Genomic DNA, 17,051 nt, shown 5'->3' with positions numbered 1-17,051 from the left:
AAACGAATACAAGCCGGTGTTTTTCCATAAATTTAGATATTGTAGGAATATATTATAAAGATAACATTCAAAAGCTATTGTGTCTATAATGATTCATACCAATGTCAACACTTCTCCACTGTTTCTCAATAGGCTCCTGTAGGGAACAGTGCTCCACTCTACAAATAATCCCTCCTCCTCTCTCCCTTTTCTCCTGATTTGTTGCCTTTCTCTTCAGAGTGGCGGTTGCCCTGTAGAGTCTGGGATGAGTCTGTACGGGGCCCCACATCTCTCCTCCCGCTATCACCTCCTCATCTCTGTCATCTTGCTCCCCCTCTCTGAGCCTCAACCAGGTGACTGTTATGTTCGGAGGGTAGAAATCTGTGATTTCACATCCAAGGGACAAAGTCTGCCCTGGTGCAGAACCGAAGCCAACGATTTCGGACACACACGGCCTTTTGATGAATCCTATTTGGGATAATGTGGAAATTAAAGCATTAATTTGTTTTATAAAATATTAAATTGCATTTTTCACCCTTATTCTTACCTCTGGTCTCGCGGGTGACCGGCTGCTTCAGGGCGATGTGGTGGACACTGACCCACACTTTAGTGCCTCCCTTTTCCAGTTCACTTCGGGGCAGTTTACACTGGCTGAAGGCTGAAAAGAAGCCTTCAGAATCGGGTCGTGGGGAGGAAGAGGCCTGGGAGGCCACAGGGCTCAGCTCACTCCCTTGGCAGAACCAGCGGAAGGTAATGACATCCGGATGGAAATGTGATGCTCGAACAGTCATGCTGATGACATCTGGAAGACAGACATTGGATGTATGTAGCCTGTCATGATCAATAGTTTACATAATGTATTGAACTACAGCTGGACAATAAACTGATTGCCTTACCAGGGTTACTTGGAATTTCTGCCAGCTGGATTTCTGATACTTCTGGTGCAGCTAAAAGAGGTTTTAAAAAGTTTACAAAAAATGTCCATTTCATAAATTGTGGAAATCATAGAAAAGCCGAGGCAAAGTGGATAAGTGAAAATCTTTTCTTACACAGGATTGTGAACTTCTCTGACACCCTCTCCACCACAATCTTATCTTTGCCCATGTAGGATACCTGGCACTTAAACACAGCCGCCTTGTGTTTTGAAATCCGGGGAATGAAGGTGAGCGAGGAAATCAGCTGTTGAATGCCACTTCCAGAGGAGTGCAGTGGGCCCTGAGTGTGCAGCTTGTAGTAACCCATGTCGCCTCTAGTCTGCAGCAGAGGGCCTTTCTCTGACGCTGGGGAGGTGAGAGTTAGACCGTAGGGCAGATGGATGGTGGTTAGGGGGTTATAGAGGCAGTTAAAGTTAGCTTTGGAGGTTCCTATGAGTGTAAGGTTGTAAATTGTTAGCAGAATTAAGTGTAAAAGAGAAAACATGGTATGCTTTAGGGGTAGTTGCAATACAAATATAATACATGTGCATACTATTGGCATAATTCACTTTAATATATTATTTCGACATCAATCCAAACATTTCATTTTCAGTTTCATCTATTTATAAACTCATTAGCATCCTGTTTCTCCCTTTTTATTACCCCATAAGTGGCTTCAAACGAACAGTTGGACAGCAGCCAGTTAGCTTAGCTTAGCATAAAGACTGGAAACGGGAAAACGACAAGCCTTGCTCCCTCCAAAGGTAACAAACTCCACCGACCAGGACTTCTGAAGATTATTAATTAAACTGTTTTTTTATCTATTTGTTTCATCTGTACACAAACCGTGTCAAACTATGTATTTGCTGGTTGTTTGACAACCCTGAAGACAAGCCTCCAGGAAGACACTATGCCCGGCCAAAATATACTTGGGCACATAACTCCCACATTAAACCTCAACGTGGTGTTTTCCTTCTTTGGTTGTTGCACTGATTAAACACATATATTAAAACATGTATTTATCAAACAGACATGTGAGGGGTATATCGATCTTGTCATCTAACTCCTGGAAAGACAGCGAGAAGACACATTCCCAACATGTTGAACTGTGTGAAAAATGACTTTATCCACAGTCTGACGGTGATTATATACACACTTTGTGATCCCCAGCAACAGCTGGTTATGTGGATGTGTCAAGATCTCCTACCTGTGAGTGAAGTGTCAGAGATAGGGGTGTCATTAAGGAACCATGCCGTCTGGACTCGGTCTACCATCCTGCCCTCAATGCTCACTGTCACTCTGCCCTTTTGACCTACAATCACGTGTGGTGGGAGGATGATTCCTGACACATTCAAAGACTTCTGTTTCTCTGAGTGAGGGGAGAAAGAATGGAGATAAACGAGTCAGTGAGCCAAAGGGGAAAAGGAGCAGCTGTTGTGCAATAATAACAAGGTCAGACCGCATTTCAGACAGCATTTCAAACAGCATTTCAATCCAGAGAATGCATAATTGGCTGGATCAAATGCTCATAAAACCTTTTGTGTCTGTGTGCTTAGAGTTAACTGTGATGTTAGGTGACGATGATGTGAAACTTTATTAAAGGACAGCTTTGTCATCTGTCCTTTTTGTAGTAACTTTATTCACTTATGTTTTAAATATCTGTAGATCCTATGGTATACGAGGGTCAAGACCCCACATGGAGTCCAGAGATACATTTGACTGGTTACAAGACAATTCTGTTAACCCAAATTCTGTTTTTTTCCTTTCACTTGAAACATGTAATTCAAATATATCTTTCCTCTCTGGGCCTCTAAAAAGCCTTCAAATACTATGGCATAACTTGTGCTGAGGGTCACAGTAGTTGTACCACTGCCCGCTGACTCACCATCCCTTCTCCTCCAAGAAAAGCCAAAGCAGAGCAGGAAGACCAGCACAATAGAAATACTCATCATAGCAACAGATGCTTTGGCTGATTTAGTCAACACTGGAGTCTCATCTGAGAGGGAAGAGAGTGAGAACAATTGAAACGAGTACAGTGTGCAAGCATCAAGAAGAGGACAAACAAGTTCCAAATGATTGTGCTGCCTCCACACGTAGCACAACAATGTGTTATTGTTGTAAGGCACCCAGACTTTTTTTATTTTTAGGTTCTGGCATCTGATTTCAGCGGATTCCCCATCAAACCATTAATCAAAGAAAAACAATATTGAAAATGCAAAAACATTTGCATGTCTAAAAACTGTGTGAATTGTACCCTGTGTCAGCTCTTAGGAAATATTGTCTCGTCAAACATATACCTTGGGGATCCAGTTTATTTAGGTACGCTGAGCCACTGACTGGGTGCACTACCCCAGGTTGGTTTACTGCACACTCCACCTTCCCACCTTGCTCCCTCTGCTCAGGGCTCAAAGTATAATAGTGTCTGGTTCTGTAGGTCCCATCTGGGTTCTGCTCAGTGGCGGGGGGCTCAGGGAGGACTGTGCTGTTTTGAAGCCAGGACACAGATACTTCTTCCGGGTAGAAACTCTCCACGTCACAGTAAAGAGTGAGAGGGGTGTTCCCGGAGCGCGAAGGCAATGCAGAAAGTCTTACAGAAGGAGTGTCTGAGGAGAATGAAAGACAATACCATGACAATTGTTGGTTTCATCCGGCTTAATCCGGCTTAATCCAATCTAAAAGTTCCCACAGTTTGTATATATATCTATTCTGGTTCTACCTGATTGTGTTTAAAGTCATGCAACGTCTTTGTGTCGCTCACATGTGATGTTGAGTTGGAAAAACAGGTTTTGATTGCTGCCTTTGTGGGACACTTTGCAGCCAAAGGTCACATTCTGGTCCTCGCGGGAAGGGTAGAAGGTCAGGTTGCCCACAGCCACGTAGTACCCATCAGAAGTCTGTTCACCTTCAACATAGTAGGGAGGTTGAATTACCTGCCCATCTCGGGTCCAGGAGAAATTGACAGGAGGAGGGTAGAAACCATCTGCATGGCATTTAAGCTGGCTCTCTGTTTCCAACACCACCCACTGCTGAGGGATTGACAGAGTGGGGGAAGCTAAAAGAGGAGACAGAAGAAATTGATGGAAAAAGACATGATAAATAAAAGTTTTTAACTTACTTTTATGTTCAAATGTGAACCTACATGTGCAAATCCAACATCAACAACTGATTAAAGACTTACCGAGGATACTAAATGTAATGTTGCTGGAGTGCAGCCTTGTGGAGTTGGAGCTGACTGTGCATTCATACACCCCCTGCAGGTCCAGAGCGGCTTTGAGGACAGTCAGTGAAAAGTCCCCGTTGACAAAATCACTGTTGTCCCAACTGAAGCCTTCCTTTATTTGCATCATTGCTTCTTTGAATGAGGCGATGTCAGAGCCATTACTTATCCAGTGCACTTTGAGGAGAGACTTGTCTATTTTGTCCCCGTTTACAGAAAGAGGGAGCGTCACATTGCAGGGGAGGGTTGCATTTGTATTCGGGTTGGCCTGAATTTCCCTTGGAGACACTGTAAGCAGAGAAAGAGAGTTTAGAGGAAGAGGAAATAAAAAGCTAATTGATGGGGTGGGATTACTAATGAGACCGTTTGGTGAAATGTGCTTATAATATTTGGTTAATGATCGACAAGACATTTTATGACCTGAGTCAAGATAACATGTCACACAAATATCTTATACATTGTGTAACTTTCAAAGCTGTCTTTTAAAAGGCGAAATGACACAATAATCCTCTTACAAATTCAAATTTAAATCCACAAGAAATAAAACCACCTCAATTTGGTTAAATAAACCCAAGAGTTTTGCTTCTGCAGTCTTATTCAGTCTGCTGTGACCAGTAGCTACTGGGGGCAAACTTGGATAGATATGTGTTAATACCATTAATGAGTCCTTTAGCTTACTCTATGGCATTTCTCTGCTTCTGCTTACATTACTGAAAGTTAAACAGATAAGAAACATTCCAGTGCTTTCTCACAAAAGACGTAAACTCAGTACCACTTTGTAATGTAATTAGCCACAAGGCTCCCTTTAAGCCTGATATTCTTTTTATTCAATCTCTTAATATCTGCTGTTAGAAAAATACGGCAACAAAAAATATATATCTCAGGCTGAGCAAAGACTAACCTATATATCAAGTTTGTTTTTTAACATGTCAAATAAGCTCTGATAAGGTACTTTCCTGTCAGGGGTTTGAGTTTCCTTAAATTTTCCGCTTCACATTCTTTCTTTACATCCCTTACCGTGAATCAGTAAACTCGGTATACCTCCTTGAATCAGAGTAAATATAAAGCCTTTGAGTCCCATCTGGCCAACCAATCAGCTTAATTAGTAACTAGTATAATAAATACTTGTGGGCAGGTATCGAGTCTAGAAATGAAAAAGCTTTTTTCACTGTGAAGTGTTTATTGTGCACCTTTTGTGTAATAGATGGACCGACTACAGCAGGTTGACAGGAAAGACAAGAATGAGAATTTAATAAGAACAAATATTCTTAACCATTTACCAGCAAACATCATGCTAGTCCACCAACGAAGCAACACTTGTTCACCCTGTGGTCCGAATCGATCAACAGCTAATTTAACTAAAGTGATTCATTAAAACATTTAGATCAAATCAGAGCACTTGAGTCTATATTATGTCAATTTGGAAGAAATACTGAATGTCAGACAATGATAATTTACCTGTCACTGGTTGTAACCATGGTAATGATCATATCCCAATTCAATTAGACATGATAACAAGGTACACAGAGAAGTGTGCCAACTTCTATGTAAACAATGATTTCACTTCTAAATAATTACTTTGTTTTTGCAATATTTCAGTGCATGTGAGTTTTTGGACTGTGGGGCTGGACAACATAAAATCCTCTATCACTGTGATGGCACTGACATCACACCATTGAATTACATTAACGTGGTTGTCTTGTAAATCCAATAGCATAACACAGTCCTATTTACTTTATGCATGTTGCTCAGACCTTACACTGTATACATAAAGCTCAGATACTTGCACTAGTTTACCATGAGTCAAAGCAAAATAAAGGTCAAGTACACGTTGACATTGACACGTCTGAATATGAGCAACATCTGTACTTTTACACTTACTTTTACTCCCACCTAGTGAACCACTATAAGATCTACAGAAACTAATGCTTTGCATTGGGAACTGTTAAACACCCCTGTTCCAATCCTTCAGCTCAGTATCAATATTTCTAATTTCACCTGGTCAGCTCATTCTGTGAAGAAACAACAATGCAGCCTTTGTAGCCGGCCTGTGAGTGTAATGACACACTACTCACCATGCTTTATGAGAGTCAGGAGGACGACATAGACGAGGACTTTACACCGCATGGCCAGGCTTGTCTTGAGACCAAGTTCTTATCATCTGGCCCTTTTGTTGTCTTATATAGAGCTATGAGGCGTCAGGGGGCGGGTTTGTCCTGCCAGATGGGAAATAAGAAATATTGTCCCAGGGCCTCAGTGAAAGGAGGCCCTTGATATGTGTGTGTCCTCCTAAATAAGTGAGAGGTCTGACCGAGCGAGGAGAAGGAGGGAGATGTGCAGGGACACACAAGTGGGCAAATAGGTTGCTTAAAATTCAGACGGGCCTCTGGCCAAGATTTTGGGCCTACTTTACATTGGCGTAGTGTTGCCATGAACAAACGGAGAGGGTGATCCCACTGAGCTTATGTGGGCAAACACTCAGGCAAGACTAAAACTCCACCCTATCTGTAGAAAAGTTAGTGTGCTGTTGAATTTGGAGGAAAAAAAGGATAACAATAGGATAATGTCTCTTTTCTCCCCCCCCTGTACAGGTCGTCTATCTTTGTAGTCAGCTCCTGCTATGATCCCTGCTTTTGATTGAGGTAACTTTTTATACACAACAAGTACTTGATGTTTATTTCATCCTCCTCTGAATGTTCATTAACTTGAATTGCTCTTTAAATTGTTTGACTTTGCCCTTTAATTGGTATTAACAGACACTCAATTTCTTATTTGGAGATTTCTTATTTTGTTATCTGTGTACCTTTCTCTTGTTCTCTCTCTGCTTTACTTTGCTTTGGGTAGAAACAAAGGTGAAACTTTTGGGTGTTTGAAAGAGGTGATTGACGTGTTCCCTTTCCCTGTTTGTGTTTGGTTCTTTGTGCACTGATTAATCACATTTTCTCTTCTTTCTTTTTCTGACACTCTCATTCCTTTCATCAGCTCGAAAGATTGAGTGCACTTCAAGAGGGTCATAGAAGAGGAGGGCAACGCGGGTTTGACAGAGGACACACCTGCTGATGGAAGGAGTGAAATAACTCAACTATAGTTGTGCCGATTTTTTCATGATCGTTTGGCTTTAAATCAACATGTGTAATCATGCATATATTCATGTTTTTCTTGAGGTAATGTAAACCATGTAGTAATTTATCTGCATACAAAAGCTGCTCGATTTTGTGTTTGATAGTCAGAAATATGTATATGATTTAAATAATGTGATTAGATAAGAATGTTCTGGACATTTTGAAATGTACACATGGTGATTGTGAACTTGGTCACAGTGTTGTCCTTGAAATGAAAGCATTGAAGTGTTTCGTTTTCTTGAAAGACCGGCATTTAGTCTGAAAGACTGATGAGCCCTTTTTGTATATATTGTTGATTTTGTGGCCAAAATGAGTGATCTGATTTTCAAAATAAAATGTGTAATGTGGAGTTGTAATGGTTTTTATATATACTTGCACATGTAAATGAGAAAGACTATGTTTTAAATTAATACATAAGAAAGATATGATAATTAATAAGGGATATTCTGAAGAATATTCTGAAGAATGTATTGGGAAAACATAGGAGAAAGTCACTGTATAAGTATGATTTTATTATTGTAACTGTATGCTGGTTATAACACGTGTTATGGGTATTATAACTATAGGATGACTCAAGTATGAATGATATGTATTGATTATGGGACGGAGGTTTTCCTTCGAGATCGTAAAAATAGCTGTTTCCGGCCGGAATATTTTTTATTATTTTGAAACCATCTTATTTTGAAGAACCGGAAGTAGTTTTTGTTCCACAGACCAGAAGTGGAAAAGCTAGCAAACTGTAAGGGAAGCCTACCTTCTTGTAGGGATTAGTGAATAGCATACTGTGTCATTGAAAAGGTATATGCATGCTGCCTGAAAACTAACCAATTGTAGCCTAAGCTCAGCGTCTGGATTGCGTTTAACAACCTTTGTAGGATGCAAGATCGTCCTCTCATAGGGATGCAACAGACAGGAACTATCGTATGGGGTCAGATCAGTCTCAATAATTGCAAATGCAAACACAAAGATTTACAAATGTGCACAGAACAATTTACAAATATGTTTGATTTACAAATGCACACAAAAGGATTTACAAATAAGTTCCACTCAGAAATGCACGCAGAACAATCCACAAATACCTTTCCAATGCACACATAAATAAATTACGATTTATATAAATGTAAAAGAAAAACCACAAATACATTTCTGCATTTCTATTTGGATTCTTCTATCTGTTTGTGGATTTGTATGTATTTATTTGTGTATATATATGTATATATGTGTATATATATATATATATATACACATATATGTATATATATGTGTATATTTTGCAGCCAAATAAATTATTTCCTGCTAAATATGCTGAACATCAACACGTTAGCATGGACATTGTGAGCATGTTAGCATACTGCTCACAGCACTGCTGTGCCCAGTGCAGCCTTATGCTGCGTTCACACCAAAAGTGTTGCGAATATTATCATTTCCGCCATCCACCGTGGAAGAAATAACCACTATTTCTGCTTTATACTTTTTGCGGAAATCCCACAAACGTCGGAACATCAAACGCCCTTGTGTTTGGGTTCATAACATCACCCGTAGGCACACACAGCTCGTGAATTTCATCAACTACGTCTGAATAATTACCGCTTCCAGTGCTTCTAGAGTAGCAGCAGCCAGTTTGATTCACCAACGGCAGGACGTTAGTGATAACGGGCGTAGTTGAAATATTTTGCGTCATTCGCGCAGCGCCATTTGTGCTGCCCACCAATAATTTGCTTTATTTGCAACCATTCACGTCTGTGCATTGATTTGCATGGAATCTACTAGTTCAGATTCCCGTCATTGGAGAAAAGTAGTGCAGTTTCAACTACAGACCAATACCAGATGTAAAAACACTGATGAAAATATTTGTGCGGGACAAAAGAACAAAGGAAGACAACAGGTTAAAATAATAATCCATTGTTGAATGATTTTAAGTAGCTTTACTGATCTTCTTCCATAACACTCTCAAAGAAACTATTTAACTCTATGCACACAGTTAAAATACTATCTCTGCTCTTATTTTATCTTTAGAAATTTCCGCAACATCATCATTTATTAAAATGTTTTTGTTTTTGTTACCAGCAGTTTTGGAATACCTTGTGCCTGGACTGGTTTCCCTGGTATCTGGATCAAGCCAGAGGTTATGGATCAAGTGGCTGGGGTAAAAGTTAGCTTTGTGACATTCACCTCCAGTGGCACTGACAAAGACCTTTCATTTTGAAACATGTTTGGATACTTCAGCCCCAATTACTACAGCCAAGAAGACCTTCCACTATTTTCCCTGTCAATCCTGAAATCTGTTACTAGTAGGTTTTGAAAATAAGGAGAGACATTGATCCAAAGATACAGGTAAGACATTTACTGTTCAAGAGCTAGCGGTAATGTGAGCTTTGTTACCGCAATAGCTAGCCAGCTAATTCTGTATCCTGTGAAATCTATGTTAACTTAAATGTAAGTTAGTTGGGTTAACTAAAACTAACTAAAACAAGGTTACAGTGTAAACATAAAATATGCATATTAAGTATGAAACAATGCACAATACATACAATACAATAAAATACATGTAGGAAAATTAAATTAATAAAGAAAATGAAAAAATGCAAGGTGTAAGGTGTATACAATCTATATAAGGTATGTACAGTGACATTGATGCAAGGTTTATTGATGTTGTTCAATTTCAATTTTCAATTTCAGAGGTGATTTATTATAAAGTCAAATTGCAGTTGGCAGGAATGTTCTCCTGTATCTGTCCTTGTGCCAGAGGAGCTGATGCAGTCTGTTGGAGAAAGTGCTTCCCTGTCCCTGCAGTATGGTGGAGAGGGTGGTCCGAGTTATCCAATATGGACAATAGTTTCTTCAGTGTCTTCCTCTCGGAGCCACCTGTTCCGGATTGTCCAGTTTGCAGCCAAAGATGGAGCCGGCCTTCCTCCCCAGTTTAGTGAGTTAGGTGGTGTCTCCGGCTCCAATGCTGCTCCCACAGCAGACTATGTAGAAGTTGACTCATCCCCTTCTTGTACACAGTGTTGATGTTGCCCTTCCAGTTCAGTCTGCTGTCGATGGAGACACCCAGGAACGTGTACTCCTCCACCATGTCCACATCCTCTCCCAGAACTCTCAGCGGCCGTCGTCTTCCTTCTAAAGTCCACCACCATCTCTCTGGTCTTGGCCAGGTTCAGAACCAAGCTCTCTCCCTGTTTCCAATCTTTATACCCTTAATTTAAGAAGTTACTTTCCACCTCTGCAAAAAGGAAGTAAACAACTAGAACAACCAAAATGGCTGACTATATTTTAAGCACTAACTAAATAAACAGATATTGTTGACTAGACTTCCTCTCTGGAAACCTTCACCTTTCAGTTTCGATTCCATTAAAATAAAGGTCACTGACGGGGCGGGGCAGCATTTGTTTTAGTTTTAAGTGTTCAAAGAGACATAATCATATTTGACGGTGATCCATTGAAGTAGATTTCCTTCATTAGAACTTTTGAACATTGTATTGAAGAAAGAAGCAGCAGTTATCAAGATTGTGTGTATTTTCTTGAGCAATACACCAGGGTGCAGCCTAGAGAGCTGGTACGAAGCGGCCTACATATGACACCACAACAAGAAAGAACACTTTGGCAATGAACCCCAAATAGCAACAGCATATATATATATATATATATATATATATATATATATATATATATATATATATATATATATATATATATACAACAAGCTGAGCTCCCAGTAGGCCACAAACACTTGAACACTTTGGACTTCGCACTGAACAGCACTTTAGCCCAGTTGTGCAATACTAATACGTTTAAGTACTTTTTAATTTCTTTAATTTATTTTATACACTTTATCCACTTTATTCTATTTCTACTCCGTCTGTATATATAATATTCCACTTGTTTTTTTTTTTTTACTCTTTTATCTTATTTCTGTTATTATACTACTTGTTTTACTTATTACTGTGAGCAATGCTGCTGTAATCCTGTAATTTCCCCACTGAGGGACTAATAAAGGATTATCTTATCTTATCTTATCTTATCTTATATATGTATAAAGCATTTGGATGGCCTGTTAAGACCGATGATGTTCAGACACTGCAGGACTTTGCGCTGTTTCTAAGAGAGTGCTGCAACGCTATGACAGAAATAAAATACATGGAGATGAACATTCCATAAAATATGAGGCATGTCATAATGAAGTGGCCAAATAAGTTGCAGAAAAGATGGAGGTCTGCAGCTTGCGAGGTAGAAGAAGCAGGGTTTAAAGGAACCTTCTACAAGGTCCTGACATTACCAACTCTCTCTTTGGTGTCTTGACAAGGTTTAGGCAGCAGAATGTCGCTCTGATGACCGACGTCCAGGCTATGTACCAAGAAAAGCACATGGATTTTCTTCATTAACTATGGTGGCCCATGGGAGACATGTCACAGAATCCAATAGAGCACAGGATGAGGGTACACATCTTTGGAGCAGTTTCATCAACGAGCTGTGCCAATACACTTTAAAGAAGACTGCAGTGGACCATAAGGATGACTTCAAAGTGGAAGTGACCGATACCAACAACAACAACTTTTATGTGGATGACTCTCTAAAATCTTTGCCAACAAAGGAATAAGCAATACAGTTAGTAATAGACCTTACTGACATATGCTCAAAGGGGGTATTTCAGCTGTTAAAATGGACAAACAATAGTCTCGCTGTATCTATTCCAAAGCAAAGCAGTCCTGTCTGTCTGTCTGTCTATCTGTCTGTCTATCTCTCTCTCTCATGTCTGTTGTCTTTCTCTCTCTCTCGCTCTCTCATGTCTGTTGTCTGTCTCTCTGTCTGTCTCGCTCTCTGTCTGTCTGTTTAAATGTATCTTCCTGGGTATTTTCGTTATGAGCCCATAATAAATGTGAAAATGAATCTCTTTGTAAAAGCGAGTAAGGAACAGGATCTTATCACTCAACCAGCCAGTCAGACGCTGTAAGTCTGAGGGAAAAGAAAGAAAGAAAAACAGGTTTGAGCAGGGAGTGTTCATGCACATTTTGTGTATGTGTATAGATGAAGAAGACAAACACTCAATCAGAAAGACTTTGCGCTTACTGAAGGCAAACAGTTTGTTACAGCATGGCAGCCTTGATTGTGGGGATACTCCTGATATGTGCAGTCCTTGCCGGACAAGGTGAGCTTTACACTGATTTATTATTTATTTTAGACCTCTTTTGAAACCTCTTTTAAAGTTTATGTTTAGTTTTTGTTGTTTTGACTTTATGGTAATTTTTAAGGATTTATATGTTGTGCTGGATTTTATACTCCTGACTGTTAAAAATACCTTTAAATATGGACTTGAATATTCAACTGATGGGTTCTTTGCCTGGGTGTATGTATTCTGTTTCAATTTGGGTATTCGGATATAAAAAACAAAACATGCATAAAACAATAATACAGAAAAATAACTGAATTCTTCAAAGTGAATGCATTCAATAAAACCGAAAGACAATCTCGGTCTAGAATGTCTGGCCGAGTCCTTCCCGGGTCATGTCATGGAGACGACCCGATAGCCAGAGCCCACTACGCAGTGGCTCATGTCCGACCGTAACGCTAACCCTGGTCAGGCTCAGGTCAAAAGGGCTGAGCTGATGAGCTGGAAATGACCAGAGATGGCAGCCTCAAAATGAGCTGTTTATGGGAAGATGGCCCACAAATGTGACTTTAAGGTGCAAAGTTCACATGAAATCGTGGGCTCAACGTGACACAATTTTGATAACAAATTATGGAGGAATAAGTTAAAGCGCTCCTTCAGTCATGGCGGTCCGTGCAAGTTTGGTTCCTACACACCTCACAAGCAGCCGGAGCTGTAGTGCCACCTTGTGTCTGTATAGTTACTCATTTCTTCTACAATATTAATACTCATCTCTCTTTCCTACAGGGTCGAAGGCTCAGGGTAAGTACAGTCACATTTCATTTATTATCAGAGTTGCATTGTAACAACGATGAACGTCACTCATGAATCTGCCTCACTTTATTGTTGTCTACATGCTCTTTCAGATTGTGGAGTGGCACCTCTGAAAACAAGGATAGTGGGTGGAGACAATGCTTCAGCTGGGTCATGGCCCTGGCAGGTCAGCGTGCACGTCTCTTTGAATCGGCCTCACTTTCACGTCTGCGGGGGGAGCCTGATCACTGACCAGTGGGTACTCACAGCAGCCCACTGCATCATAATGTAAGAACAACGCACCGCACAGGCATTGTTATTTTTAGATATCTATAAAGCTTTTGAGTTTGAGTAGCCGTCCATTTTTAAATAGTCTTAACATAAATTTGGCTTTGGTAATTATTTTTCAAAAGCTATCAAAACCATAACATTTCTGAGGGAGCAGGATTGGGCTGCAGAAGGATGTTTGAAAGTGAGTTTTTTAAATAGGCTGCACATATTATTATTGTTATTTTACCTCTTATGAAAGGTACGCAGGTGGATTGGGGGTAACGAGTTGTTCCATTACTGAGCCTAGCCGGTGTCTGTGTGAAAAGGGGACAGCCACACATATTTTGAGTCCTCTGATAGTGCTACAGGATTATATACAAAGAATACTCACAAGAACTTATGTGAGTAGTCTTTGATTTTAAAACAGTAGCTTAAAACTGTTGTTGTTATCTAGCATTTCTGAGGCTGTTGCATGGTTGAATCATTACATTTTTTGTCTTGAAAAAAATGGCCCCATTCACAATATTTTACATTCAGTCAGTCACTTCATCCTGGTGCCTGGTTCCAGGATGCTGGCTCCTCTGTTTTGTCCTCATCAGATCTTAAAACATATATTTTAAATGTAATATAGGCAATGGTCTATTGTATTGTCATATTCTACCACTCTATCCATTAAGGAAATGTACATCTGGTAAACAATGAATAAATGGACAACACTGACTAACATTGTTGACACTTTCCGCCATACTCAAGAAAATGGTCCACAGTCCAAATATACAAGCATTAATATCTCTACGTCTACCGAGTTAAAGTAGAGGCCCTGTCTTTTATTCACCCGTTACTATGGTGATTCATAGTTCAAAATACTCTGATCAGCTGTGCAAAAACCACGTTTTTAATCTCAGAGTTCATCAACCAAGAGTTTGTTTAACCTGCTTTCTGAAACAGTCCCAAGGTCATCTGTTGTTTTTTTTAATGTTGAGTCTGATTCTTTTCATTCTTCAGTCAGCCGGGTCAGACTTTTGCTTTCCCTACAGTTGCCTGCTTTTGCTCGATTGAGGAACTGACATTTACTGATACACCGTCTAGTGCTGATCAAACCTATTGCAAACTGTGAAACTCAATGATTAATATTCATTGATTTGTTATTTAATCCAGAAACTCGACAAGTTCATGGATTCTCTACCTTGGAAGAAAGACTCAGTCTGGCCCTAACATTCACGAGGTAAGCCGCACCTTGTCCCAGATCATCGTCCACCCTGACTACAACAACACCTTGTACAACAACGACATTGCCCTTATGAAGCTCCAAAGCCCTGTTGTATTCACTGACTACATCAGACCTGTCTGTCTGGCAAGTAACTCCAGCCAGTTTCACAACTCCACCCTCTGCTGGGCCACTGGTTGGGGCAAACGTGGACATGAAGGTGAATATTGGCATGCTAACATGATAACCTAAGATAGTAAATCTGCTAAACATCAACATGTAAGCAAGTTGTTTGACGAGAAAACCAGCAAAGAATAAAAATATTCTTACAACTGTGTGAAAGGCACTGTATGCTCTGATTTCATACTCTTTCTCCCACAGAGCCTGATACAGCCTTTGACTCACTGCAGGAAGTTCAGATTCCCATCATTGGACCAAAGCAGTGCACTTGCAACTACAGCCCAGTTCGACAGGCAAACATCACTGATGAAATGATGTGTGCGGGACAAGAGAACAAAGGAATATGCCAGGTTAAAATAATAAGCCATTGTATGATTTTAAGTATAACTTTCCTGACCACTTATGATCTTTCTTCTTCCTTAAAACTCTCAAAGAAACTCTTGGAATCTATGCACACAGTTAATATACTATCTCTGGACTTACATTTCTGTCAAAGTGTCAAAGAATAAATAGTATTACTGAGAGAAGTTTATAAAGTATGAAGAACACAGACATCAGTCACTATCCTGTCCTCCTCCCTCTGCTCATGTGAATTACTGCCTCCTGGTAAGTTTACAAGAATTTGCCAAATTCAAGATATGTGGTAAACTAAGCTAAACAGTTAAACAACACACAGATAGCTTTTCTTTTAGCTTGTTTGTTAACAATTCGCAATGAAGCAAGCTATGGCGCTGTGCTTGTGTAAACATAGCAGTGGTGGATGAGAGTGTGGACAGAGCATATCGAAATAGGCATCACTTTCGCTTACATTTGTTTAGGTGTGTTAAACAGGTGTATTGATAAAGTATAGTAGTCTTTTGCATTTCAGATCTGTTCGCTTTGTGTGTAACGTTAGTTCGAGGAACAGAGAGCAGAGGAAATACACGCTGCAGTGTGATAACAAATTAACCGACACCAACATGTTGAAAAAGTACCAATAAAAGAACATATAATGTTGGAGGTTAATAATTCTCTGGTGTTTAATAATTTAGCACCAGACAATTTTAGGTTCCGGTACCTATCCCTAGTATCAACTAACTGCTTTGTCGCCTCTTCTTTAGGGGGACTCTGGTGGTCCTTTGCAATGCGAACAAGACTCGCGATGGATTCAGTCCGGCCTTTCCAGTTATGGAGTACCTTGTGCCTTGGCTGGTTTCCCTGAAGTCTATGCCCGAGTATCTCAATTCCAGACTTGGATCATGGAGCAAGTGGCTGGGGCAAACGTTGGCTTTGTAACATACACCTCCAATGGCACTGATGAAGACAACAACTTTGTGTGTGGGGACTCAAACGGAACTTCAACTGTTGATAGTGGCAGTGTTCCTGCAGAACACATGTTTACATTTCTTCCTTTGTTGTGTTACGTTATGTTTGTCTTATAATTGATAACGTATATGTATAATATCACAATGATTGCAGTGGAGTTTGTGTTGTCAAAGTGTCACCACACTGTAGAACTCTAGTTTTTTCTCTGTTGAAACTTTTTGGGGCTTGAAACAAATAATAAAACATGCTTTTCTTTATCAGTCACAACGGGATGAAATTAAAAGACTTAAACAAAAGAAAATGTATAGATTTAATGGATTTAGTCTGAACTATTTCTGGGTATAGTTTGTTTTTCTATACCGATTTCGATGCCTTAAAGTTAATTACATTTTATACTTTGTGTGAATAATATTAATTACCCCATAGCCTTATCAAGCGCCTCTTGGTCGTGCAACTCTGAATTTGTGTAACTTGGCACGCGCGATCACGTGGCTAGTCTTTAAAACCGTCATTTGTGCATATATGTTGTAGAAAGGCAATGAAGTAGCCATATATGGGTATATCTCTGGGCTACACTTGTTGTGTTTTTGACTCTACACAGTTAATTTTGTTGCTACGCCCTCTGGCGTCTCGGAGAATAATGCAGCGCACAGCTACAGTATAAACACTCACAAAAAGTTTGGAGAATTTCCATAATCATGGTAGATAATTAAAAACTAGAGGCCAGTGCTTCATCCAATCTGCTCGACTCCGTTGCTGTCTGAGCGCACACGTGTGAGTGGGCCTCACGCTGCTCCAGGTCAAACAGACACATGACCTCCCAGCTCTTTACAGCCATGAGACAGACACAGAGCAGAGCTACGTTTAAACAAAAAAAAGTCTCAAACTGACACAGCAAAATAGAGGAAATGAATGCGTTGTAATGACCTTATTTTAGATGTTTGTTTGTTTTTCACTA

General features: G+C 39.9%; 2 protein-coding genes across 2 annotated transcripts; one reads left to right on the top strand and one right to left on the bottom strand.

Annotated features, from left to right (window-relative positions):
- Window positions 1–67: 67 nt before the first annotated feature.
- On the bottom strand, window positions 68–6,237 carry si:ch211-180a12.2. The gene is given in 9 exon segments (XM_034559309.1): window positions 68–447; window positions 527–844; window positions 1,029–1,259; window positions 2,101–2,262; window positions 2,779–2,889; window positions 3,191–3,496; window positions 3,652–3,945; window positions 4,072–4,398; window positions 6,186–6,237. Coding segments are annotated over 9 exon segments (2,181 nt in total).
- A 6,023-nt stretch (window positions 6,238–12,260) lies between these two features.
- zgc:123217 (uncharacterized protein LOC641414 homolog) lies at window positions 12,261–17,001 on the top strand. The gene is made up of 6 exons (XM_034557888.1): window positions 12,261–12,378; window positions 13,126–13,140; window positions 13,245–13,419; window positions 14,560–14,828; window positions 14,990–15,138; window positions 15,889–17,001. The coding sequence occupies exons 1-6, from the start codon at window positions 12,324–12,326 to the stop codon at window positions 16,207–16,209; spliced, it is 984 nt and encodes a 327-aa protein (XP_034413779.1). The 5' UTR covers window positions 12,261–12,323; the 3' UTR covers window positions 16,210–17,001.
- The last annotated feature ends 50 nt before the right edge of the window (window positions 17,002–17,051 follow it).

This window comes from Cyclopterus lumpus, chromosome 19, assembly GCF_009769545.1.
Source record: "Cyclopterus lumpus isolate fCycLum1 chromosome 19, fCycLum1.pri, whole genome shotgun sequence".
Classification (NCBI taxonomy): domain Eukaryota; kingdom Metazoa; phylum Chordata; class Actinopteri; order Perciformes; family Cyclopteridae; genus Cyclopterus; species Cyclopterus lumpus.
The sequence above is the reverse complement of the archived record's forward strand: the minus strand, read 5'-3'. Positions and strand labels throughout refer to the sequence as shown.

Excerpts from the sequence above, each read along its gene's own strand:
- zgc:123217 (XM_034557888.1), top strand. The coding sequence starts at position 12,324 with ATGGCAGCCTTGATTGTGGGGATACTCCTGATATGTGCAGTCCTTGCC. Across the intron at positions 13,420-14,559 it reads GCAGCCCACTGCATCATAAT|AAACTCGACAAGTTCATGGA; the intron begins GTAAGAACAACG and ends TATTTAATCCAG. Across the intron at positions 15,139-15,888 it reads AGAACAAAGGAATATGCCAG|GGGGACTCTGGTGGTCCTTT; the intron begins GTTAAAATAATA and ends CCTCTTCTTTAG.